At 37.2% G+C, this 27662-nt stretch overlaps 1 protein-coding gene and 1 long non-coding RNA gene across 3 annotated transcripts in view; one reads left to right on the top strand and one right to left on the bottom strand.

The window, feature by feature from the left end:
* Nucleotides 1–7702, top strand: part of LOC133546667 (uncharacterized) — a 14281-nt gene extending 6579 nt beyond the window's left edge. Inside the window, exon 4 of the long non-coding RNA XR_009805255.1 lies at nt 3634–7702. This is a non-coding gene — a long non-coding RNA (uncharacterized LOC133546667). The remainder of the gene's footprint in view (nt 1–3633) is intronic.
* A 1916-nt stretch (nt 7703–9618) lies between these two features.
* Nucleotides 9619–27662, bottom strand: part of LOC133546671 (phosphorylase b kinase regulatory subunit beta-like) — a 95890-nt gene continuing 77846 nt past the window's right edge. For both annotated transcript variants that reach the window (XM_061892471.1, XM_061892462.1), the window contains exons 12-16: nt 26215–26420; nt 21600–21734; nt 21405–21534; nt 21230–21337; nt 9619–15885 (exon numbers count right to left, since the gene is read on the bottom strand). In XM_061892471.1, coding sequence (XP_061748455.1) covers nt 15622–15885; nt 21230–21337; nt 21405–21534; nt 21600–21734; nt 26215–26420 — 843 coding nt within the window. In that variant the 3' untranslated portion in view covers nt 9619–15621. The remainder of the gene's footprint in view (nt 15886–21229; nt 21338–21404; nt 21535–21599; nt 21735–26214; nt 26421–27662) is intronic.

The raw sequence follows: 27662 nt of genomic DNA on the forward strand, positions 1-27662 counted from the left end.
AATTTTATATTTACTTGATTTAATTGTATTTAATTTTAAATAATTGTTCATTTACATTTTATTTTCACTTGATTTAATTATATTTCATTTAAAATAGTTGATCATTTACATTTTATTTTCACTTGATTTAATTGTATTTAATTTAAAATAATTGTTCATTTACATTTCTTTTTTACTTGCTTTAATTGGATTTAATTTAAAATAATTGTTCATTTACAATTTATTTTCACTTAATTTAATAGTATTTAATTTAAAATAATTGTTCATTTACATTTTTTTTCACTTGACTTAATTGTAATAATTAAAATTGGTCATTTAAATTTTATTTTCACTTGATTTAATTCAAAATAATTGTTAATTTTCATTTTATTTTCACTTTATTTAATTTATAATAATTATTAATTTACATTTTATTTTCACTTGATTTAATTGTATTTAATTTTAAATAATTATTCATTTACATTTTATTTTCACTTTATCTAATTGTATTTAATTTAAAATAATTGTTCATTTACAATTTATTTTCACTTAATTTAATAGTATTTAATTTAAAATAATTGTTCATTTACATTTTATTTTCACTTGATTTAATTATATTTAATTTAAAATAATTGTTCATTTATATTTTATTTTCACTTGATCTAAATGTATTTAATTTAAAATAATTGTTAATTTACATTTCTTTTTTACTTGCTTTAATTGTATTTAATTTAAAATAATTGTTCATTTACAATTTATTTTCACTTAATTTAATAGTATTTAATTTAAAATAATTGTTCATTTACATTTCTTTTCACTTGATTTGATTGTATTTAATTAAAATTGGTCATTTAAATTTGATTTTCACTTGATTTAATTCAAAATAATTGTTCATTTACATTTTATTTTCACTTTTTTTAATTTAAAATAATTGTTCATTTACATTTTGTTTTCACGTGTTTTAATTGTATTTAATTTAAAATAATTGTTCATTTACAATTTATTTTCTTTTGATTTATTTGTATTTAATTTAAAATTATTGTCTTTTTTTATATTAGGTACACATCTGGTTTTTGTTATAAATTGTATACATTTATATATAACAAAAATCCGATATGTACTTAAAATATTTATCAGCTATTGGCTATGAGTGCAGTTGCATGCAGTTTCAAATCTTACCACTGAGCGGTGCTAGAGACCGCCTCATTTTCTCTGTCAAAAACTTCATGCAGAACAAAGTCAATGTTTAAACCCTGACTTCTGCCCTTTTATGTCGCCATGGCAACACAAGGTGACGTCACGTGAGACGGAGAGGCGCCATGACACTTCCTTAATTGACGGATGTTACTCCGGCAGCTGCCGCGGGCTTTTATTGCGTGATTGGTGTCACGGCCAATGTGTCCCCCGTCCGTCGCTAAGAGGACGTGTCACCTTGGCGCGGACGCCGCCAGATGCGAAGTTACGACGCCGACGTGTCGGGAAACTCAACGCACTTTATCGCTTTGCGAATGACGACTGTCGCTCGCACAGGACACCGACCCTGTCTTTGACATGACTTTAGAACTTTCTAGACTAATGTTGGCATCAACAACACCCGGTCGCATTTTCATGACGCTATCTCGTCAAGTTTAGTTACAGTACATTTTATTGATGTTTTTCACAGGACTAGAAAATGCAATTTCGCTAAAAATAAAAAAAATATGAGCTAATAAAGCAAGTATGCTAACAAAGATGCTAATTTTAGCGTGCCAAAATATCAACTCGAGCAGTACAAAAAGATATTACTCTGCGATGTATACCTAAAAATGTGTTTAAAAAGCTAGCCTACAAAGGTTAGAATGCTAATGGGTAGCATTTGTCATGTGAAAATATTTTACTCTCAGATGTATAACAGAAAATTTTGTTTAAAAAGCTAGCCGACTAACGTTAGCATGACAATGGGTAGCATTTGTCATGTGACAAAATATATTACTCCGAGATGTATACCATAAAAATGTGTTTGAAAAGCTAGCCAACTAACGTTAGCATGCTAAAGGGTAGCATTCGTCGTGTAAAAAAATATATTACTCAGAGATGTATGCCACAAAAAATTGTTGAAAATGCTAGCATGCTAACCAAGTACCAAATATGACTGTAGTGGACATCTAAAAAATTTGCTAAAACAGCTAGCCAACTAACTTTAGCATGCTAATAGGTACCATTTGTCATGTAACAAAATATATTACTCTGTGAAATATAGCTGAAATTTTTTTTAAATGCTAACATGATAGAGTATGAAAATAATGACTCTGGTAAGTACCTATAAAATTTGAACAAAAATAAATGAAAGGTGTAAACCTGCTAAACTACTGGGGAAAAAATAAACCATGCTAATGTTAGCATGCCAAAATATCAACTGTAGCTTGCGTCAAGTACAAAAATATATTACTCTGCGATATTGGTTAAAAACAATCTAGCTTACTAACATTAGCATGTTAATGGCTAGCATTCGTCATGTAAAAAAATATATTACTCTGACATGTATACCATAAAAATGTGTTAAAAATGCTAGCATGCTAAGCGAAGAACCAAAATACGACTCTGGTGGATACCTATAAAATTAGCCAAAACAGCTAGCCAACTAACGTTAGCATGCTAACTGGTAGAATTCGTCATGTAACAAAATATATTACTCTGTAAAATATACCTGATTTTTTTTTAAATGCTAACATGAAAACCAGGTACCAAAATAATGACTATGGTAGATACCTATAAAATTAGTAAAACAAAAAATAAAAGGTGTAAACCTGCTAAATTACTGGTGGAAGAAAAAATACCATGCTAATGTTAGCGTTCCAAAATATCGACTGTAGCATGCGTCAAGTACAAAAATATATTACTCTGCGATTTATATTTGAAAAATTGGTTAAAAAAAATGTAGCCTACTAACATTAGCATGCTAATAGTTAGACTTCGTCATGTAAAAAAATATATTACTCTGACATGTTTACCATAAAAATGTGTTAGAAATGCTAGCATGCTAAGAACCAAAATACGACGGGTGGATACCTATAAAATTAGCCAAAACAGCTAGCCAACTTACGTTAGCATGCTAATTGGTAGAATTTGTCATGTAACAAAACATGTTACTCTGTAAAATATACCTGATTTTTTTTTTTAAATGCTAACATGAAAACCAAGTAACAAAATAATGACTATGGTAGACCAATAAAATTAGTAAAAAAAATAAATAAAAGGTGTAAACCTGCTAAATTACTGGTGGAAAAAAAAAATACTATGCTAATGTTAGCGTTCCAAAATATCGACAGTAGCATGCGTCAAGTACAAAAATATATTACTCTGCGATGTATATTTGAGAAATCGGTTAAAAAGGCTAGCCTACTAACATTAGCATGCTATTGTATAGCATTCGTCATGTCACAAAAATGCTACCATGCTAACCAAGTACTAAAATAATGACTCTAATAGATACCTATTAATTAGCAAAAACATAGATGAAAAAAAAGCTAGCCTACTAGCGTTAGCATGCCAACAGTCCCATGCTAAAATGCTAGCAATAACATTTTTAGAGTTAGCATTAGTGAGATACCAATATATATATATAGCACTGAGGTACAAAATATCTCTTCATCCATCTTCTTACGCTTATTCCAGGTGGGGTTGCGGGGGCAGCAGCCTAAGCAGAGATTTCCAGACTTCCGACATGTTCCAGTTCTTCCCGGGGGATCCCGAGGCGTTCCCAGCCGGGAGACATAGTCTTGCCATCGTGTCCTGGGTCTTCCCTGTGGCCTCCTACCGATTGGATGTGTCCTAAACACCTACCCAGGTAGGGGTCCGGTCCGGGGGGGGGGGGGCACCCAGACCAGAACCATCTCATCTGGCTCCTCTCCATGTGGAGGAGCAGCGGCTTTACTTTGATCTCCCCCCAGATGACAGAGCTTCGCACCCTACCAACCTTCTCACCAGTACGCTTGTACCCGTGATCTTGTCCTTTCGGTCCTAACCCAAAGCTCGTGACCATGGTGAGAGTAGGACCGTAGATTGAGAGCTCCTTCTTCACCACAACGGATCGCGCATTACTGAAGACGCCGTACCGATCCACCAGTCAACCTCATCGTCCACTCGTGAACAAGACTCTGAGGTACTTGAACTCCTCCACTTGGGGAAAAGATCTCTTCCCCAACCCGGAGACGGCCGGGGCTCCACCCTTTTCCAGGCGGGATCCATGGACTCGAACTTGGAGCTGCTGATTTTCATCACAGTTGCCTCACACCTGGCTGTGAACCGATCCAATGAGAGCTGAAAACCCTGGTCAAATCAAGCCAACAGGACCACATCATCTGGAACAGAGACCTAATCCTAGAGCCACCAAACCAGATCCTCTCAACGCCTTGACTGCGCCTAGAAATTCTGTCCATAAAAGAACAGAATGGGTGACAAAGGGCAGCCTTGGCTTGAGTCCAACCCTCACTGGAAACGGGTCCGGTCCGGGGGGGGCACCCAGACCAGAACCATCTCATCTGGCTCCTCTCCATGTGGAGGAGCAGCGGCTTTACTTTGATCTCCCCCCGGATGACAGAGCTTCGCACCCTACCAACCTTCTCACCAGTACGCTTGTACCCGTGATCTTGTCCTTTCGGTCCTAACCCAAAGCTCGTGACCATGGTGAGAGTAGGACCGTAGATTGAGAGCTCCTTCTTCACCACGACGGATCGCGCATTACTGAAGACGCCGTACCGATCCACCAGTCAACCTCATCGTCCACTCGTGAACAAGACTCTGAGGTACTTGAACTCCTCCACTTGGGGAAAGATCTCTTCCCCAACCCGGAGACGGCCGGGGCTCCACCCTTTTCCAGGCGGGAACCATGGACTCGGACTTGGAGGTGCTGATTTTCATCACAGTCGCCTCACACCTGGCTGTGAACCGATCCAATGAGAGCTGAAAACCCTGGTCAAATCAAGCCAACAGGACCACATCATCTGGAACAGAGACCTAATCCTAGAGCCACCAAACCAGATCCTCTCAACGCCTTGACTGCGCCTAGAAATTCTGTCCATAAAAGAACAGAATGGGTGACAAAGGGCAGCCTTGGCTTGAGTCCAACCCTCACTGGAAACGGGTCCGGTCCGGGGGGGGCACCCAGACCAGAACCATCTCATCTGGCTCCTCTCCATGTGGAGGAGCAGCGGCTTTACTTTGATCTCCCCCCGGATGACAGAGCTTCGCACCCTACCAACCTTCTCACCAGTACGCTTGTACCCGAGATCTTGTCCTTTCGGTCCTAACCCAAAGCTCGTGACCATAGGTGAGAGTAGGACCGTAGATTGAGAGCTCCTTCTTCACCACGACGGATCGATACGGAGTCCGCTTTACTGAAGACGCCGTACCGATCCACCAGTCAACCTCATCGTCCACTCGTGAACAAGACTCTGAGGTACTTGAACTCCTCCACTTGGGGAAAGATCTCTTCCCCAACCCGGAGACGGCCAGGGCTCCACCCTTTTCCAGGCGGGAACCATGGACTCGAACTTGGAGCTGCTGATTTTCATCACAGTTGCCTCACACCTGGCTGTGAACCGATCCAATGAGAGCTGAAAACCCTGGTCAAATCAAGAAAACAGGACCACATCATCTGGAGCAGAGACCTAATCCTAGAGCCACCAAACCGGATCCTCTCAACGCCTTGACTGCGCCTAGAAATTCTGTCCATAAAAGAACAGAATGGGTGACAAAGGGCAGCCTTGGCTTGCGTCCAACCCTCACTGAAAACGGGTCCGGTCCGGGGGGGGCACCAAGACCAGAACCATCTCATCTGGCTCCTCTCCATGTGGAGGAGCAGCGGCTTTACTTTGATCTCCGCCCAGATGACAGAGCTTCGCACCCTACCAACCTTCTCACCGCTACGCTTGTACCCGTGATCTTGTCCTTTCGGTCCTGACCCAAAGCTCATGACCGTGGTGAGAGTAGGATTCTAGATTGACCGGTTAATTGAGAGCTCGTTCTTCACCACGACGGATCGATACGGAGTCCGCATTACTGAAGACGCCGTACCGATCCACCAGTCAACCTCATCATCCACTCGTGAACAAGACTCTGAGGTACTTGAACTCCTCTACTTGGGGAAAGATCTCTTCCCCAACCCGGAGACGGCCGGGGCTCCACCCTTTTCCAGGCGGGAACCATGGACTCGGACTTGGAGCTGCTGATTTTCATCACAGTCGCCTCACACCTGGCTGTGAACCGATCCAATGAGAGCTGAAAACCCTGGTCAAATCAAGAAAACAGGACCACATCATCTGGAGCAGAGACCTAATCCTAGAGCCACCAAACCGGATCCTCTCAACGCCTTGACTGCGCCTAGAAATTCTAGGGCAGCCTTGGCTTGAGTCCAACCCTCACCGGAAATGGGTCCGACTTACTGCCGGCATTGCGGACCAAGCTCTGACTCTGATCGTACCGAGAACAGACCACCACAATCAGGCGGTCTGATACCCTAACTCTGAGCACTCCCCACAGGACTTCCCAAAGAACACGGTCAAAGGTCTTCGCCAAGTCCACCCAAAACTCGTGACCATAGGTGAGAGTAGGACCGTAGATTGACCGGTAAATTGAGAGCTCCTTCTTCACCACGACGGATTGATACGGAGTCCGCATTACTGAAGACTCCGTACCGATCCACCAGTCAACCTCATCGTCCACTCGTGAACAAGACTCTGAGGTACTTGAACTCCTCCACTTGGGGAAAGATCTCTTCCCCAACCCGGAGACGGCCGGGGCTCCACCCTTTTCCAGGCGGGAACCATGGACTCGGACTTGGAGCAGCTGATTTTCATCACAGTCGCCTCACACCTGGCTGTGAACCGATCCAACGAGAGTTGAAAACCCTGGTCAAATCAAGAAAACAGGACCACATCATCTGGAGCAGTGACCTAATCCTGCAGCCACCAAACCAGATCCTCTCAACGCCTTGACTGTGCCTAGAAATTCTAGGGCAGCCTTGGCTTGAGTCCAACCCTCACTGGAAACGGGTCCGACTCTGATCGTACCGAGAACAGACCACCACAATCAGGCGGTCTGATACCCTCACAGGACTTCACGAAGGACACGGTCAAAGGTCTTCGCCAAGTCCACAAAGCACATGTAGACTGGTTGGACAAACTCCCATACATCCTCAAGGATTCTGTTGAGAGTATAGACCTGGTCCACAGTTCCAAGACCAGGACAAAGACCACAGTGCTCCTCTTGAATCTGAGGTTGGACTATCCTGTCCAGTACACCTGAACAGACCTTACCGGGAAGGCTGAGGAGTAAACATTTTCAGGTGTAAACAACTCAGTCCGATTCAGATTCCTGGGTTAAAGATTCCATTCCGAATCGATTCCGGATTCAAGCTGATTCTGGATTCACACCAATTCTTGGAACAGTAATTATAATGCAACTTTTTCTAAACAGGTTACAAGTTAAAAAAGTTATATCTAATTTTATTAGACGTCTTATGAAAAGTTATTTTCAAAAAAGTTCTTATTTAAAAAATTCTTATTGAAAAAAAATTGTATTAAAAAAAAATTCAATAATACTAAAAATCCATCTATCTTTTACCGCTTGTACAATATTATGTTTTAATCCATTTTTTTTTGTGGATTTAAAATTAGGAATAAGAATCGCGATTCGGATGTGAATCGATTTTTTTCCCATACAAATCGTGTTTCTTCTCAATACATGATTTTAAAAATATGCTCTGAAAAAATATGAATGAATAAATAATTATTTTCATCTTAAAAAAATGAATGTTAGGCTACGTTCATGCAACCAAAAGACCTTTGAAGGTGTTTCATAGTAATTATGACAGCAAATAATATGCTGCCAGGATCGCTTTGATCCGAGAATCGGTTCTTAATCGAATCTTCATCCTAGGAATCGGATCGAATTGTTACTCGTCACTGTTGGTTTAACTTATATAAACATATATAATTGAGTCCGATGACAACATAAACAAGTAAGCAAAGTATCTGTGCTAGGAGATATTTCAGTGCCAAAGGAGGTGCAAATATATATAATAAATATATAACACACACACATATATACACATATATATATATATACACATACATACATATATATATATATCCATTTTCTACTGCTTGTCCCTTTTTGGGGTCGCTGGAGCCTATCTCAGCTATATATATATATATATATATATGTATATATATATATATATATATATATATACACACATATATATGTATGTATATACACACGTATATATACATATATATGTACATACATATATATACACGTTATATGTATATACACAAATATATAAATATATATATACATATATATATATGTGTGTACATACATATATACACATTTTTATACATACATATATATATATACATACATATATACACATTTTTATACATACATATATATATATATACACACACACATTTATATACACACATATATGTATATATACACATATATGTACATATATACATACATAAATATGTATACATACATATATACGTATATAGATACATATATATAATATATATATGTGTATATATATATATTTTTTTTTCTACCGCTTGTCCCTTTTTGGGGTTGCTGGAGCCTATCTCAGCTATATATATATATATATATGTATATATATATATACATACATATACACACACACATATATATATAAAATATACACACATATATATGTATGTATATACACAGATGTATGTGTGTGCCCACATATATATATATATATATACACAAATATATATATATTTACATATAAATATATACACACGTTATATGTATATACACAAATATATATATATATGTGTGTACATACATATATACACGTATTTATACATACATATATATACACATACACACATATATGTATACATACACATATATACATACATATATATGTACATATATATGTATGTATACATATATAGATACATATATATATATATACAAACATAAATATACACATACATACATATACATACATACATATATATATATATATATATATATATATATGTGTGTGTGTGTGTGTGTGTGTGTGTGTACATACAGTAATACACAAGTAGATCTTTCCTGCTATGTATTTTTATGCTCTGGCAGACCAGTATAATGTATGTTTAGGTAATGATGAACACCATGTATCCACATATATAAAAGTAAATGTGGAACGACCAATTATTAACAACAATTATTAACAACAGAGGAACAAAAAGTCGACATTATTTGTCGGCGTTTGTTCCACAGAATGGATCCTGTTGTTCCGCCCGCAGGCGACTTCATCCTGGAAAAAAAAAACCCCGCTATCTTTGTTTTCAAGGTGTGCAGCTCGTTAGAGGAGGAAAGTTAATTAAAAGCACTGATTAAAAATTCCCGGCAGGACGTCCAGCCGAGTAGACATCTTATTTAGTCTCGTCTCTGCCCAAACCCATTTAAACGTTTGTCAGAGCTCATTTATCCTGGCCACAGTTAGCCTTGCTAGCCTGCTGTCACCAACTAGCAAGGACACACCTTTGTCATACGGCTAAATGTTAGCAGTTTGACCCTGGAACAGACCATATCGAAACCACTTCCTATTGGTGGATTGACGACACAGACACTCAACAACACACTTGAAACCATTTTTAATCAGTTTTACCGGGGTACACCTTACAGCGGAATAACGCCAACCGGACCCAAAAAACGGGCGGTGCTATCCGCTAACAGCACCAAAATGCTAACAACGTACAACGCGCCAGAAACCCAGCAAACAATCAACATTTTAACATGTGCGTAAACCATGCTAACGCACTGTAGCTTTGCGCGCATGCACTGGATTAGCATTATGACTAGCATGCAGGCTAACAGCTAGCATGGCGCATTTACCTTAATTTTTACGTTGGCCGTAAAAATGTCAAACATCCACTAAAATATACTTGTCTGTTTCTGCTGATTTGTCCATTATTCGTCAAATAACGTAGCGCTAGCTGAGGTCGGACGACGCATAAAATTTTGGGTAGCAAATTGTTTAAGTAGGAACAAAATGGCGGGAAAAATGTGGGTGAGAGAGGAATAACGTCGAGAAATGTTCACAGGTGTCACAGAAAAGGCATTTGAACAGGTGTTTTCTTTAACCATTGTCAACATAGGCTTGTAAGGTTAGCTAGCCCTTCCCAAGATGGCTGCCAAAATGTGGGAGAAGACACTCAAACGACGCACAGAAAAAAAGCTTGTAGAATTCTCAATGTTCACAGAAAATGTTTTTTTCCGAGAGATAAGTGGCGTTGGATGAGGGCTTTCTTTATGCTATGCTAAGCTAATCCGCTACACGCACAACTACAGACAAGAAACAAATTGCTTGCATTTAGCTCGTTGTCGCTAACAAATTCAACTTAAAATCTTGTCAAGGGTTGGAGCTAACATAACAGCGCCAACAGCACCAAAATTCAGTAGGTTACGAGATTAGCTTGCGACAGGCTAACAGTTAGCTTGTCAAAATGGGGCTCATAAACTTCTTGAACTGACGACGGAGACGTCAATAGCACATTTAGCATCTTCTCTGTGAAAATGTTGAATTCGGCAAGTTTGGCTACTTAGGCGTTATCGTCCGCTATCACTTTAGATGCTACAAGAAACAAAGTGCCGGCATTTAGCTCGTTGTTGCTAACAAATTCAACCTAAAATCTTGTCAAGGGTTAGAGCTAACATAACAGCGCCAAAAGCACCAAAATGAGTAGGTTAAGAGATTAGCATGCTACAGGCTAACAGTTAGCTTGTCAAAATGGGGCTCATAAACTTCTTGAACGGACGACAGGGACGTCAATCGCACATTTAGCATCTTCTCCGTAAAAATGTTGAATGTCAATAAGTCTTTTAAATGAGCAAGTTTGGCTACTAAAAATGTTGTCGTCCGCTATTATTTTGGATGCTATAGCAGCTAGCTTAAAGAAAAAATTGGGGAAAAAAACAGCGAGTTGTTTTAAGTAGGGTAAAATGCTGGTGAGAGATAATTTACGTCTAGAAATGTTCACAAGTTTTAGATTGTCATTTTAAACAGAATTTTGAGCCACAATCAAAAATATTTTTCACGCTAGCTAGCACGACCTCTCCAAGATAGCTGCCCAATGTTGAAAGAATACACTCAAACGACCCACGAAAAATAGCTTAAAGCAGTCCCAATGTTCACAGAAAACTGTTTACAAAAACGATAAGTCTTGATAAATCACTTCTTTCTTTATGCTAAGCTAGGCTAGCAAGCTCGATCAGCTACATGCCGACTACAAAAAAGATGCAAACTGCTGTCATGACTGCTAGCATTTAGCTTGTTGTCGCTAACAGTTCAAAATCTTGAAGACGTCTATTTGCCGCTAACGGTCTCAATGTTCACAGAAAATAGTGTTTTGTTGCGGGCAGATCATTTTCTTGTTATGCTAAGCTAAATCATCAGCAAAATGCGCGACTACAAACTAAATACAAAGTCAAATAATAACTGCTAGCATTTAGCTTGTTGTTGCTAGTAAAAATGCTGGTGAAAGGAGATAATTCATGACAAAAAATTGTGGCAGAATATTATTCTGAGCTCTAATTAACAAATCGTTAGAAGGTAGCTCAAGTCCTGTTCCAAGATGGCTGCTAAACGACAAGAGTTTATCATGCTAGCTACTAGCAGTCTCAGTGCTTAAAAAAAAAAAAAGTTTTGTTTAGGAGTTTTTAAGTGCTTGTCGATATCTTCATTTCTTTATGCGAAACTAGGGCAACTAACTTGGAGTTAATTAGGCTAGCTTCATTAGCTAACTGCGCTACGATTACGGACAAGAAACAAATTGGCGCCACGCCCGCTACCATTTATCTTGTCGTTGGTAGGAAAAATGCTGGTCGGAGGAGTTGATTTATGACAAAAAATTGTGGCAGAACATTATTTTGAGATAGAATCAACAGAACTAGCTAGCTCGAGATCTGTACCGTTCCAAGATGGCTGCTAAACGACAAGCGTTTATGGCACTAGCTACTAGCAGTCGCAGTGTTTACAAAAAAAAAATGTTTTGGGGTTTTTAAGTATTTGTAGATATTTTAATTTCTTTATGCTAAACTAGGCCAACTAACTTGGAGTTAACTAGGCTAGCGTTATTAGCTAACTGCACTACGATTACAGACAAGAAACAAAATGGCGCCACGCCCGCTAGCATTTATCTTGTCGTTGCCAGTAAAAATTCTGGTCGGAGGAGCTGATTCATGAAAAAAAATTGTGGCAGAACATTATTTTGAGCTATAATCAACAGAACTAGCTAACTCGAGATCTGTACCGTTCCAAGATGGCTGCTAAACGACAAGCGTTTATCGCGCTAGCTACTAGCAGTCTCAGTGTTTACAAAAAAAAAACATGTTGTGGGGTTTTTAAGTATTTGTAGATATTTTCATTTCTTTATGCTAAACTAGGCCAACTGACTTGGAGTTATTTAGGCTAGCTTTATTAGCTTACGGCGCTACGATGAGACAAGAAACAAAATGGCGCCACGCTCGCTAGCATTTAGCTTGTCATTGCCACTAAAAATGCTAGTTGGAGGAGCTGATTCGTGACAAAAAATTGTGGCAGAACATTATTCTCAGATAGAATCAACAAAAATTTAGAAGCTAGTTCAAAAGCTTTCCAAGATGTCTGCGAAGCGGCAAAAGTTTGTCGCGCTAGCAACTAGCAATCTCAGTGTTTAAAAAAAATATGTTTTGGGTTTTTAAGGGCTTGTCGATATTTTATTTTTCTTTATGCTAAACTAGGCCAACTAACTTAACCAGGCTAGCTTTATTAGCTAACTGGGCTATGACGAGAAAAGAAACAAAATGGCGCCACGTCCGCTAGCATTTAGCTTGTCGTTGGCACTAAAAATGCTAGTTGGAGGAGCTGATTCATGACAAAAAATGTGGCAGAACATTATTTTCAGATAGAATCGACAAACATTTACAAGCTAGTTCAAAACCTTCCCAAGATGTCTGCGGAGCGGCAAGAGTTTATCGTGCTAACTACTAGCAGTCTCAGTGTTTACAAAAAAATATGTTTCAGGTTTTTAAGAGCTTGTCGATATTTTAATTTCTTTATGCTAAACTAGGCCAACTAACTTGGAGTTAACTAGACTAGCTTTATCAGCTAACTGCGCTACAATGAGACAAGAAACAAAATGGTGCAACGCCCGTTAGCATTTAGCTTGTCGTTGCCACTAAAAATGCTAGTTGGAGGAGCTGATTCATGACAAAAAATGTGGCAGAACATTATTTTGAGATAGAATCAACAAACCTTTAGAAGCTAGCGCAGTAGTTTTCAAAGATGGCTGCTAAACGACAAGCGTTTATCACGCTAGCTACTAGCAGTCTCAGTGTTTACAAAAAATAATGTTTCGGGTTTTTAAGAGCTTGTCGATATTTTAATTTCTTTATGCTAAACTATGCCAACTAACTAAACCAGGCTAGCTTTATTAGCTAACTGCGCTGTGACGAGACAAGAAACCAAATGGCGCCACGCCCGCTAGCATTTAGCTTGTCGTTGCCACTAAAAATGCTAGTTGGAGGAGCTGATTAATGACCAAAAAAATGTGGCAGAACATTATTTTGAGATATAATCAACCAAACTAGCTAGTTCTGTACCTTTCAAAGATGGCTGCTAAACAACAAGCGTTTATCGTGCTAGCTACTAGCAGTCTCGGTGTTTACAAAAAATATATGTTTTGGGGTTTTTAAGTGCTTGTAGATATTTAAATTTCTTTATGCTACACTAGCCCAACTATCTTGGAGTTAACTAGACTAGCTTTATAAGCTAACTGCGCTACGATTACAGACAAGAAACAAAATGGCGCCACGCCCGCTACCATTTATCTTGTCGTTGGTAGGAAAAATGCTGGTCGGAGGAGCTGATTCGTGACAAAAAAATGTGCCAAAACATTATTTTGAGATAGAATCAACAAACCTTTAGAAGCTAGCTCAGTACCTTTCCAAGATGGCTGCTAAACGACAAGTGTTTATCGCGCTAGCTACTAGCAGTCGCACTGTATACAAAAAAATATGTTTTTGGGTTTTTAAGTGCTTGTCGATATTTTAATTTCTTTATGCTAAACTAGGCCAACTAACTTGGAGTTAACTAGACTAGCTTTATTAGCTAACTGCGCTACAATGAGACAAGAAACAAAATGGTGCCACGCCCGTTAGCATTTAGCTTGTCATTGCCACTAAAAATGCTAGTTGGAGGAGCTGATTTGTGACAAAAAAATGTGCCAAAACATTATTTTGAGATAGAATCAACAAACCTTTAGAAGCTAGCTCAGTACCTTTCCAAGATGGCTGCTAAACGACAAGCGTTTATCGCGCTAGCTACTAGCAGTCTCAGTGTTTACAAAAAAATATGTTTTTGGGTTTTTAAGTGCATGTAGATATTTTAATTTCTTTATGCTAAACTAGGCCAACTATCTTGAAGTTAACTAGGCTAGCTTTATTAGCTAACTGCGCTACGACGAGACAAGAAACAAAATGGCGCCACGCCCGCTAGCATTTAGCTTGTCGTTGCCACTAAAAATGCTAGTTGGAGGAGCTGATTCATGACAAAAAATGTGGCAGAACATTATTTTCAGATAGAATCGACAAACATTTACAAGCTAGTTCAAAACCTTTCCAAGATGTCTGCGGAGCGGCAAGAGTTTATCGCGCTAGCTACTAGCAGTCTCAGTGTTTACAAAAAAATATCTTTCAGGTTTTTAAGAGCTTGTCGATATTTTAATTTCTTTATGCTAAACTAGGCAAACTAACTCGGGAGTTAATTAGGCTAGCTTTATTAGCTAACTGCGCTACGACGAGACAAGAAACAAAATGGCGCCACGCCCGCTAGCATTTAGCTTGTCATTGCCACTAAAAATGCTAGTTGGAGGAGCTGATTCGTGACAAAAAAATGTGGCAAAACATTATTTTGAGATAGAATCAACAAACCTTTAGAAGCTAGCTCAGTACCTTTCCAAGATGGCTGCTAAACGACAAGCGTTTATCGCGCTAGCTACTAGCAGTCGCAGTGTTTACAAACAAATATGTTTTTGGGTTTTTAAGAGCTTGTCGATATTTTAATTTCTTTATGCTAAACTAGGCCAACTAACTTGGAGTTGAATAGACTAGCTTTATTAGCTAACTGTGCTATGACGAGACAATAAACAAAATGGCGCCACGCCCGCTAGCATTTAGCTTGTCGTTGGCACTAAAAATGCTAGTCGGAGGAGCTGATTCGTGACAAAAAAATGTGGCAAAACATTATTTTGAGATAGAATCAACAAACCTTTAGAAGCTAGCTCAGTACCTTTCCAAGATGGCTGCTAAACGACAAGCGTTTATCACGCTAGCTACTAGCAGTCGCAGTGTTTACAAACAAATATGTTTTGGGGTTTTTAAGAGCTTGTCGATATTTTAATTCCTTTATGTTAAACTGGCCCAACTGACTTGGAGAAATTTAGGCTAGCTTTATTAGCTAACGGCGCTACGACGAGACAAGAAACAAAATGGCGCCACGCCCGCTAGCATGTAGCTTGTTTATGCTAACAGCTTCCGCCTCAAATCCGGGCGAAGGATGAGCGCGACTAGCGCCATCAAGCTAGCGGCTAAGCTAAGCAGCTAGCTGACAGAGCAGGGGTCGTCCTTGCAGGGTTTGACGTCGCCCCTGAGCAGCTGGACCAGGACGGCCTTGGTCAGGTAGCTGGAGGTGCTCCTCTGGCCCACCGGGGCCGTGTTGAAGAAGGCCTGCTTGATGTCCCGCTTCTCCAAGTCGTCCTTCTGGAAGTCGGCCATGGCGTCCTTCACCAGAGCGTCCAGGTCCACCTCGCTGCTGAACTCCAGCTCGGGGTTCCTCTCCAGCACGATGGAGACCACCATCAGCAGCTGCCCACAAACACCTCGTCATTATCACCGTGACAACCACTCCTTCACATTTAATGAACCAATAATTATTCAATTAATTAAAAACGATATTTTTCTGTTTGAAGACACAACGTATGCTTTTATTTTGTAATTCTCTGACCAAAAACATAACATTTCTTCAATGGAATTTGTAATATTTATTGACAGTTTAATTATTCATTTAATTGACTATATATATATATATATATATATATATATACATATATATATACATACATATATATATATGTGTATAAATATATATATACATATATATACATACATACATACATATATACACATACATACATACATATATACACATATATATATACTGTATATATATATATATACATATATACATACATATACATACAGACACAACATATGCTTTTATTTTGTAATTCTCTGACCAAAAACATATATAAAGTCAATTAAATTAATAAATAAACTGTCAATAAATATTACAAATTCCATTGATTAAATTTAATTAAAATTAAAAATAAAAAACAATTATATATATATATATATATATATATATATATATATTATAACTTATATTCATTTATTGTGTCTTTTTGTATATCGGCAAAATAATACTGTAATTTTACTTGAATTTTTTTTTGACCATGGTGGAAAATATTGAAAATGTACACAGAATTAATATAAAATAATACAAACATTTTAATAAATAAATATAGACACAATTAAATAATATAATTACTTTTTTTTCAAATTAATTTAGTTTCTGCTGCTTCAAAATAATTTTAACTGTAATTTCATAGTTTTTTTCGCACAGTACATCTAAAACATTTTATTATTAGATAATACATTTAATAATGAAATAATACATTTAAAAAACAATGAATTAATAAATATGAACACAATTAAATAATTTAAATTTGATGCTTTAACTGTGATATTAAAATAATTCTAAAAAAATGTTAGTGTATTTTTTTTTCTGTTTGAGGACACAAAATAGGTTTTGTTTAGTAATTATTTGACCAAAGTTAAATATGAATACATATATATATATATATATATATATATATATGTATATACATGTATATACATATATATATATATATATATATATATATATATATATATATACATGTATATATGTATATATATATATATATATATATATATATATCTATATACATGTATATACATATTTATGTATATAATAATAATAATATATATACATATACATACATATATTTATACATATACATACATATATATATATATACACATATACATATATACATACATATATATATATACATACATATATATACAAATACATACATATATATACATATACATACATACATATATATATGTATATATAAATATACATATATATATATATATATAAATATACATACATATATATTTACATATATACATATATATATTTACATATATATATATATATATATTACATTTATTTTTTTTCTCCCCAAAAATATGTTGAATAATGTTATTGTACTTGTTTATTTTACTACAGCTGAAAATAATGATAAAAAATAAATAAATATAAAATAATGCAAATAATACAATAATGATGATAAAAATGATAATTAAAAACATTTTAGTAATGCTTTCTCTTTCTGTTTAAGGACGCAAAATATGTTGGGGTTATAAATATGAATAAATACATTTTTTGGTAACACTTTAGTAACTCTAAATTAAATCCTTGTTACTTCAATAAGTAACCAAAGTAATGGTGAATATGTTCCCCGTACAAAAGTGTTACCCTTTTTTTTTTTTAACATTTACTTTGTTTTTTTGTACGACAGCAGCTGCTCCCTAAATGCTTTTAAATTTGACTTGTTTGACTATGGCTGAAAATACTTTTTTTTTTTTTAATGAAATAATTAAATTAATAATAAATATATAAAAAATTAAATGAATATGGACACATTTAAATAATTGATGTTGGATTTAAAAATAAAAATAAAAATAAAAAAATAAAATTTTAACATATTTTAGCATTCTTTTAGCAATTTTCTTTTTCTGTTTGTTATGGAATAACACTTTTTTTTTTAAAAGAATATACTGTATGGACTCATTTAAATAATTAATATTGGTAATATGAATTATGCGATAAGGTGGCGACTTGTCCAGGGTGTACGCCACCTTCCGCTCGATTGCAGCTGAGATAGGCTCCAGCACCCCCCTCGACCCCAAAACGGACAAGCGGTAGAAAATTGATGGATTTAATCATTGAACCTCTACATAATAACTAATTTAAAAAAAAAATCTTTGACCAAAATCAAATTTGAAGTCAATTCAATTAATGATTACTTTGATAATTTAAATTACAATGCCCATGAATTATGTTTTATGTAATCAAAAATAAATATTCATATATTTTTTACATTTATTTTGTTTCATTGTGTAAGAGCTGCTCCAGGCAAAAAAAAAAAATCTAAATACTCCAATTTTACTTGTTTATTTGACAACAACAGAATAAATATAAAATACAAAGAATATTAAAATTACAAATAAATGAATAGGGACATAAATACAAAATTATATTGGATTTAATACACATGTCCATTTATTTTATTTCAAAATCTGGATTATTATAATAATTGAGAAATATATTTTTTTGCCAGTAATTCATTTATTTTTGTTTTATTTGGACTGTTTAATGAATCATTTCTTGCGTATTTAAACACAATTAAATAAACAAGAAGTCAAATAAATGAATGATTAAAATGTCATTTAGTATTAAAATGTGTACGGATTAAATTACCTATTTTTTTTATTTATTTAAAAGGCAGAAGCTCCACGATAATCACAATTAAAAACTGAACTTGTATCAGTGGATTTAATACACGGTAAATATTACATTAATATAAGAAAAAAATATGAATAAATTAGTAAACCTTTTTTAGTAATATATTGTCTAAAAAAAAAAAAAAAAAAGTTTACTAATTCATTCATTTTTTATTTTTTTTTAGTGATATATAATAATATATTGATTGTCGCCCTGCGATGAGGTGGCGACTTGTCCAGGGTGTACCCCGCCTTCTGCCCGATTGTAGCTGAGATAGGCGCCAGCGCCCCCCGCCACCCCAAAAGGGACAAGCGGTAGAAAAAGGATGGATTTAATCATTGAGCCTCTAAATAATAACTAATTAAAAAAAAAAAATCTTTGACCGAAATCAAATTTGAAGTCAATTCAATTAATGATTACTTTGATAATTTAAATTATAACGCCCATGAATTAGGTTTTATGTAATCAAAAATAAATATTCATATATTTTTTACATTTATTTTGTTTCATTCTGTAAGGCAAAAAAAAAATCTAAATACTCCAATTTTACTTGTTTATTTGACTGTGGCTACAAATATGGATAACAACAACAGAATAAATATAAAATACAAAGAATATTAAAATTACAAATAAATGAATAGGGACATAATTACAAAATTATATTGGATTTAACACACATGTCCATTTATTTTATTTTAAAATCTGGATTATCATAATAATTGAGAAATATATTTTTTCGCCAGTAATTCATTTATTTTTGTTTTATTTGGACTGTTTAATGAATCATTTCTCGCGTATTTAAACACAATTAAATAAACAAGAAGTCAAATAAATGAATGATTAAAATGTCATTTAGTATTAAAATGTGTATGGATTAAATTACCTGACAGTTAGATAGTTTATATATTATTTTTTTTTATTTAAAAGGCAGAAGCTCCATGATAATCACAATTAAAAACTGAACTTGTATCAGTGGATTTAATACAGAGTAAATATTACATTAATATAAGAAAAAAAAAAGAATAAATTAGTAAATATTTTTTAGTAATATATTGATTCTCTAAAAAAAAAAAAAAAAAAATTTTTACTAATTCATAATTTTTTTTTTTTTTTTAGTAATATATAATAATATATTGATTGTCCCCCTGCGATGAGGTGGCGACTTGTCCAGGGTGTACCCCGCCTTCCGCCCGATTGTAGCTGAGATAGGCGCCAGCGCCCCCCGCCGCCCCGAAAGGGAATAAGCGGTAGAAAATGGATGGATGGATGTAAGAAAGAAATATATGAATGAATTAGTAAACATTTTTAGAAATATATTGATTGTCTAAAAAAAAAAAAAAAAAAAGTTTACTAATTCTTTCATTTTTTTTTTTTTAGTAATATATAATAATATATTGATTGTCGCCCTGTGATGAGGTGGCGACTTGTCCAGGGTGTACCCCGCCTTCCGCCCGATTGTAGCTGAGATAGGCGCCAGCGCCCCCCGCGACCCCAAAAGGGAATAAGCGGTAGAAAATGGATGGATGGATGTAAGAAAGAAATATATGAATAAATTAGTAAACATTTTTAGTAATATATTGATTGTCTAAAAAAAAAAAGTTTACTAATTCATTCATTTTTTTTTATTTTTTTTTTTTTAGTAATATATAATAATATATTGATTGTCGCCCTGCGATGAGGTGGCGACTTGTCCAGGGTGTACCCCGCCTTCCGCCCGATTGTAGCTGAGATAGGCGCCAGCGCCCCCCGCGACCCCAAAAGGGAATAAGCGGTAGAAAATGGATGGATGGATGTAAGAAAGAAATATATGAATAAATTAGTAAACATTTTTAGTAATATATTGATTGTCTAAAAAAAAAAAGTTTACTAATTCATTCATTTTTTTTTATTTTTTTTTTTTTAGTAATATATAATAATATATTGATTGTCGCCCTGCGATGAGGTGGCGACTTGTCCAGCGTGTACCCCGCCTTCCGCTCGATTGTAGCTGAGATAGGCGCCAGCGCCCCCCGCGACCCCGAAAGGGAATAAGCGGTAGAAAATGGATGGATGGATGGATGTAAGAAAAAAATATATGAATAAATTAGTAAACATTTTTTAGTAATATATTGATTGACTAAAAAAAAAAAAAAAAGTTTACTAATTCTTTCAGTTTTTTTTTTTTTTTTTTTTTTTTAGTCATATATAATAATATATTGATTGTCGCCCTGCGATGAGATGGCGACTTGTCCAAGGTGTACCCCGCCTTCCGCCCGATTGTAGCTGAGACAGGCGCCAGTGCCCCCCGCCACCCCGAAAGGGAATAAGCGGTAGAAAAAGGATGAATGGATATTGATTGTCAATTTAACGGTTAAATATTTATTCATAATACTTTGTTTACTATTTAATATGTAAATTGAGGTGCAGCAGTTTAATAATAATAAATGCAAAATAATAATAAAAAAAAAAATTTTTACAGCTGTATTTATTTTTTCCTGATTTAATTGACTTGATATGTCCTGTATTGTTACAAAAATAAAAGAGTATTTTTACCTCGACGACCACCTGTCTGTACTCGGGCAGGACGATGCTCTTCAGCGTGTCCTCCACCAGCAGGGAGAAGTTCATCTCGTACATGGTCATGTCCGACAGCGTGGGTTGCTTAAAAACGAGATGGCGGCCGTGACGAGACGTCGCCAAAAAACAGAAACGGCGCCGGTCGACGTACCTGCGGAAGGTGCGTCCCGGAGACCAGGATCCCGCCGGGCGTCCTCTCCAGGATCTGCCAGACCCGGTCGTAGAAGCCCAGCGGGGTTCGGTTCAAGGAGCCGTCGATCTGCCGGCGGTGGAGCCAGGACCTGCCGGACGGAACCGGGTCGGTCACACGCAGGGTTCTCACAAGAATGAGGATCGGGCTGGGCACCTGCGGGCGTGCTGAGGCTGCAGGACGTCCAGCAGGAGCTGCTTGATGTCGCTGGGGGACAGCTGGTAGATGTCCTGGGGGCACATGTCCCCCGCCCGCACCTTCAGTTCCTGCTTCATGGCCTGCACCAACCACCTGGGACAAAACATCAAAGGGACTTGAAAAGACATCGGGCGGGGAATGTCTTAGAAATTTGGGGATTTTTTGAAAATATTGATACTAGAACAGGGGTGCCCACACTTTTTCTGCAGGGGGGGATCTACCTCATTTATATTTATTTATTTATGAAAGAGACATTTTTTGATAATACAAGCATGTGTAACACATATAGATGTCTTTCTTCCACCAAGACAAGAACATAAGTTGGTGTATTACCTGATTCTGATGACTCGCATTGATTGGAATCAGACAGTAATGATGATAACGCCCACATTTTCAAACGGAGGAGAAACAAAAGTTGTCCTTTCTGTACAATACCACATGAAAGTGGTTGGTTTTTGGCATCTAATTCATCCAGCTTCCATACACTTTACAAGAAAAAACATTGGCGGCAAATTCCGTAGCTTGCTTGATTGACATTCACGGCACCCGAGGGTCTTGTGAGATGACGCTGGCTGCTGCCAGTTCATTATTATGAAAAAATGACGGAGAGGAAGGCGAGAAACGCTTTTTATTTCAACGGACTTTCGCGCCGTCCCTTCCGTCAAAACTCTAAAGGCCGACTGCACGTTTCCTATCTTCACAATAAAAGCCCTGCTTCATGCTGCCTGCGCTAACTAAATAAGAGTCTCGGAAAGCTATCATTTATATTTATTTATTTATGAAAGAGACATTTTTGTAAACAAGTTAAATGTGTTTAATGATAATACAAGCATGTGTAACACATATAGATGTCTTTCTTCCACCAAGACAAGAACATAAGTTGGTGTATTACCTGATTCTGATGACTCGCATTGATTGCAATCAGACAGTAATGATGATAACGCCCACATTTTCAAATGGAGGAGAAACAAAGTTGTCCTTTCTGTACAATACCACATGAAAGTGGTTGCGTTTTGGCATCTAATTCATTCAGCTTCCATACACTTTACAAGAAAAACATTGGCGGCAAATTCCGTAGCTTGCTTGATTGACATTCACGGCACCCGAGGGTCTTGTGAGATGACGCTGGCTGCTGCCAGTTCATTATTATGAAAAAATGACGGAGAGGAAGGCGAGAAACACTTTTTATTTCAACGGACTCTCGCGCCGTCCCTTCCGTCAAAACTCTAAAGGCTGACTGCACGTTTCCTATCTTCACAATAAAAGCCCTGCTTCATGCTGCCCGCGCTAACAAAATAAGAGTCTCGGAAAGCTGGCGTGCACAAGTGATGTGCACGCCAGCTTTCTGAGGGATCGCTTGTGCACGCCAGTTTTCCCAGACTCTGTATTTAGTTAGCGCAGGCAGCATGAAGCAGGGCTTTTATTGTGAAGATAGGAAACGTGCAGTCGGCCTTTAGAGTTCTGACGGAAGGTACGGCGCGAGAGTCTGTTGAAATAAAAAGTGTTTCTCGCCTTCCTCTCGGTCATATTTTCATAATAATGATCTTGCAGCAGCCAGCGTCATCTCACAAGATCCTCCGGTACCGTGAATGTCATTTAAGTGACGTCTTGGTGAAGATTGATGATCACTCATTTTTAGGTCTATTTTTTTTAAAAGCCTGGCTGGAGATCGAATGACACACCCCCCGCGGTCGACTGGTAGCTCGCGATCGACGTAACGGGCACCCCTGTAGACCAGTTGATCTGCCGCTTCTTTTCTTTTTTCTCCTATGTCCCCCCCCTCCCTTGTGGTCCGATGACCATGGATGAAGTACTGGCTGTCCAGAGTCGAGACCCAGGATGGACCGCTCGCCTGTGTATGGGTTGGGGACATCTCTACGCTGCTGATCCGCCTCCGCTTGGGATGGTTTCCTGTGGACGGGACTCTCGCTGCTTTGAACTGAACTCTCGCGGCTGTGTTGGAGCCACTATGGATTGAACTTTCACAGTATCATGTTGGACCCGCTCGACATCCATTGCTTTCGGTCCCCTAGAGGGGGGGGGGGTTGCCCACATCTGAGGTCCTCTCCAAGGTTTCTCATAGTCAGCATTGTCACTGGCGTCCCACTGGATGTGAATTCTCCCTGCCCACTGGGTGTGAGTTTTCCTTGCCCTTTTGTGGGTTCTTCCGAGGATGTTGTAGTCGTAATGATTTGTGCAGTCCTTTGAGACATTTGTGATTTGGGGCTATATAAATAAACATTGATTGATTGATTGATATGAATGGGTTGGTGTTGGAATCGGTTGAAAAATGTTGACGTAAATAAAACTATGTATATTTACACATATATATATATATAGTTTAATTTTACTGAAGGAATCAATAAAGTACTATATGTGTGTATATATATATATATATTAGGGGTGGGCAAATTAATGCGTTAATTACGAGTTAACTCATCAATCTATTAACGCCGACAATTATTTTATCGCACATTTGCGTATGTTGTTTACATGCTTTTATTTTGTTAACGCCTTTTCTTAACAAGACGGCGTGGAGGGGCTCTTGGTAAAGATGGAACATTTGGCAAAAATAGCGGACAATTCTGCAAATGTCCTGGCTGGCTTACAGCGTGGTCACTCCGGGATCACTTACGACCGCCAGACAATTCTGGATGTGGATAGATCGGGCCGTTTTGGACTGAATGAGGCGTGCTAGCTAGCATGGGAATACTTTGCCAGCTACATTTGAAGCAGCGGAGTATATGTGTTGTCTGTCTATTTATGAATAATGCAGACCAGGAGTGTTGGCTGAGTTCTTAACGTTTACTTTCAGAGCGTGCATATCACAACATACAAGATGTCGTCATGGCGACACACAACCTATACCGGGCTACCGCGCATGCTCCTCACTCCTGTTGCATGCTGGGTAGGGTAGTTCTTTTTTTCCCTGGCTCATAACATCACAATATAGTACCATGTATATGATGCCTTCAGTTTATCAAAGCACCAAGCAAACAATCGGAAAATGCCCATCATATCAATTCCTAGATATGGTCATAATTATTTTAAGTGCACTACGCAGAATAAACACAACATTATTAATATTGCTACTACGGATAATTTGATCCAAAATTCCCTAAAACAGCCCACTGCCTATAATATAGGTTTTTTAAACATAAGATCCCTGATAAAAAATTACCTCAGAAATTGCCTGTTCAGATGTTATGATTGTGGCTCAGAGATTTGTATGTAGATTATATTTATTTTCCATAACAAACAGGATAACTTAAATACCCTGGCAGTGGCAATAAGCTTAAATGTTTGTATTTACATTTTTTGAGTTGATTTTCATCAAATATGCTATTTAACTGCGACTGTTTAACAAGGACTGATTTAAATTGTGTTTGCACAACAAATGTTTTGGCGCTTTTGTTCATGTGGGAGAATATTCCAATAAAGGTGCACTACACACTACTTTTGAATTCGTTATTGGGCTTTGCGTATACAATGCAGTTAATCGCGATTAATCGGAGAAATAGTGCGATTAACTTCGATTAAAATTTTTAATCGTTGACCAGCCCTAATATATATATATATATATATATATATATATATATATATATAGAAAAAAATTATAAATATTGTGGGAAAAAAGTTGTAATTTTCCATGAATTATGTCAGAATATTTTGAGAAAAATAAAAATTTAAAACAAAACCATTTTTTAAACTATTTTTTAAAGAAAAATGCAATATTAAATTATGTATAAGTAAGAAATTAGTAAATACAACATTTAAAAAAAAACATATGCCATTTTACATTAATAAAGTCAAATATAATGTAAAATTAACTGTTTTGGGTTTTTTTCTTTAAAAAAGAAAGACGCAAAAAGTAATAATAATTAAAAAAAAAATCATACAATATTTTTTACAAAATTATGTGGAAATAAAAACAAAACAATCACGCTTGGTCGAAATATTTTGTGACAAAAGCTAACATTTTATAAATGACATTTATATTTTACATTAAAATATTGTGAAAAGCAAAATTGTGAAAATGCCACCTGAGCATTCTGATGTGAAGTGAATTATATTTATATAGCGCTTTTCTCCAGTCACTCAAAGCACTTCTACATCGTGAAAACCAATATCCAAGTTACATTTAAAGCAGTGTGAGTGGCACTGGGAGCACGTGGTAAAGTGCCTTGCCCAAGGACACAACGGCACTGGCTAGGATGGCGGGATCGAACCTGGAACCCTCAAGTTGCTGGCCCGGCCACTCTACCAACCGAGCTATACCGCCCCGGTGTTGATGTGACGGCTGCATTTAAAAAAGAAAGGTGGCTAATTGTCGGCCGTCGTGGGATACATCTTAAACAACAGCCTTTTGGCTCCCTTTTGGGAGTTTCAGGGAGAGAATAACAACTTTGTGAGTTCTAGTGCCAAATATACTTCGTTATATTCCCCGGTGAGTAATTTTAGGAGTGCTGCCACCTAGCTGGAGGATTGTGCATCGTTCAAGAGTCACTAACTATCGTACGCCTAGCAGGTGGGCTATTGTGTGCTTAGCTGTCGTGTAGCCGCAGACGCTCACCCGACTCGGATCTTGAGCATGCCGCTGAAGAGCTCGGGGTTGTTGGAGATGATCCACCCGATGTGGATGACCAGCTCCTGCTGCAGGACCGCCTCGCGCTCGCCCCCTGGTGGGCAGCACTTGCTGTAGATGATGCCCTGGATCACGCCGGGCGACAGCGGGTTGGAGATCACTTCCTCCTCGCGGCCGAACACGCCCAGGGTCACCTGGCCGGAGAGGAAGAGAGCTGACCGTGACTCGGACTTGGACTTGTTCCTTTGCTTCATGCCATGCATCTTCTCCAAAGTTCTTGCTAGCTTAGCAGACGGATTGTCGCCGTTTGAGAGTTTTTCTTTGTGAGTATTACTTATATACTGTAGTTCCTTGTATTGCCGCCGGGTATATAGTATGCACCTGCCTAGAATTAATGCCGGGTCAAACTCGTTTCGCAAAATATTTTTATTAGCGCATGTCTAGAATTTCCACAGGGTCAAACTCGTCACGTCACGAGTGACACTTCACCTGTCATCATTTTCAAAATGGAGGAGGCCGATTTCAATCATTTGAAATCGCATAAAGGGAAGAAGATTAAGAGCTATTCAGTAGTATTTAAGGTCCGAGCTATTGAATATGCTAAAAAAACCAGTAAGCAGTTATGTTTTATTTGTGTACCGTAGCTGCGTGTGTCAAATATGAGTCATTAAATGACTCCCGCCTCCTATTGATCCTTCTTGCGACTATTTGGCTGCAGAAGAAGTGACAACAAGCAGCAATCGTATATTTTTTCCTCTCGCTTGCACTTTTAACATGGAGGATTACATATCTCAAACAAAACAGTTTTCTAAACTGGACTTTCAATCGAGACAGAGAGACTTTTAAAACTGAAGGAAGATAAGGAAGACTTCTATAAACAAGTTATCCATGCTTTTGATCGGAAGGAGCTGAGCATGGACTTTACTTATAAGTAAAGGTAAGACCATGATAGTGAAGTGAGTTATATTTATATAGCGCTTTTTCTCTAGTGACTCAAAGCGCTTTACATAGTGAAACCCAATATCTAATTTTTACATTTAAAGCAGTGTGGGTGGCACTGGGAGCAGGTGGGTAAAGTGTCTTGCCCAAGGACACAACGGCAGTGACTAGGATGGCGGAAGCGGGCCTCGAACCTGCAACCCTCAAGTCGCTGGCGCGGCCGCTCTACCAACCGAGCTATGCCGGTGTTTAACCCGCACCTCAATTGACATATTAAATAGTAAACAAAGTATTATGGATAAATATTTAACCGTTAAAAACCGGTAAATAAAATAAAGTTTTTTTCTATTGAATGTGCTTTTTTCACGATGGTATCCTTACATCACACTCAATTTTTCAAGTGCAGGCCTAAATTTACCGCATGCCTTTGGTAAGTGCCGGAGTGAGAAGAGGTTTTAAATTAATTACAATTCAAGGAAATACGGTATCAATAAAAC

The sequence above is a fragment of the Nerophis ophidion genome, linkage group LG02, assembly GCF_033978795.1.
Source record: "Nerophis ophidion isolate RoL-2023_Sa linkage group LG02, RoL_Noph_v1.0, whole genome shotgun sequence".
NCBI classification, from domain to species: Eukaryota; Metazoa; Chordata; class Actinopteri; order Syngnathiformes; family Syngnathidae; genus Nerophis; species Nerophis ophidion.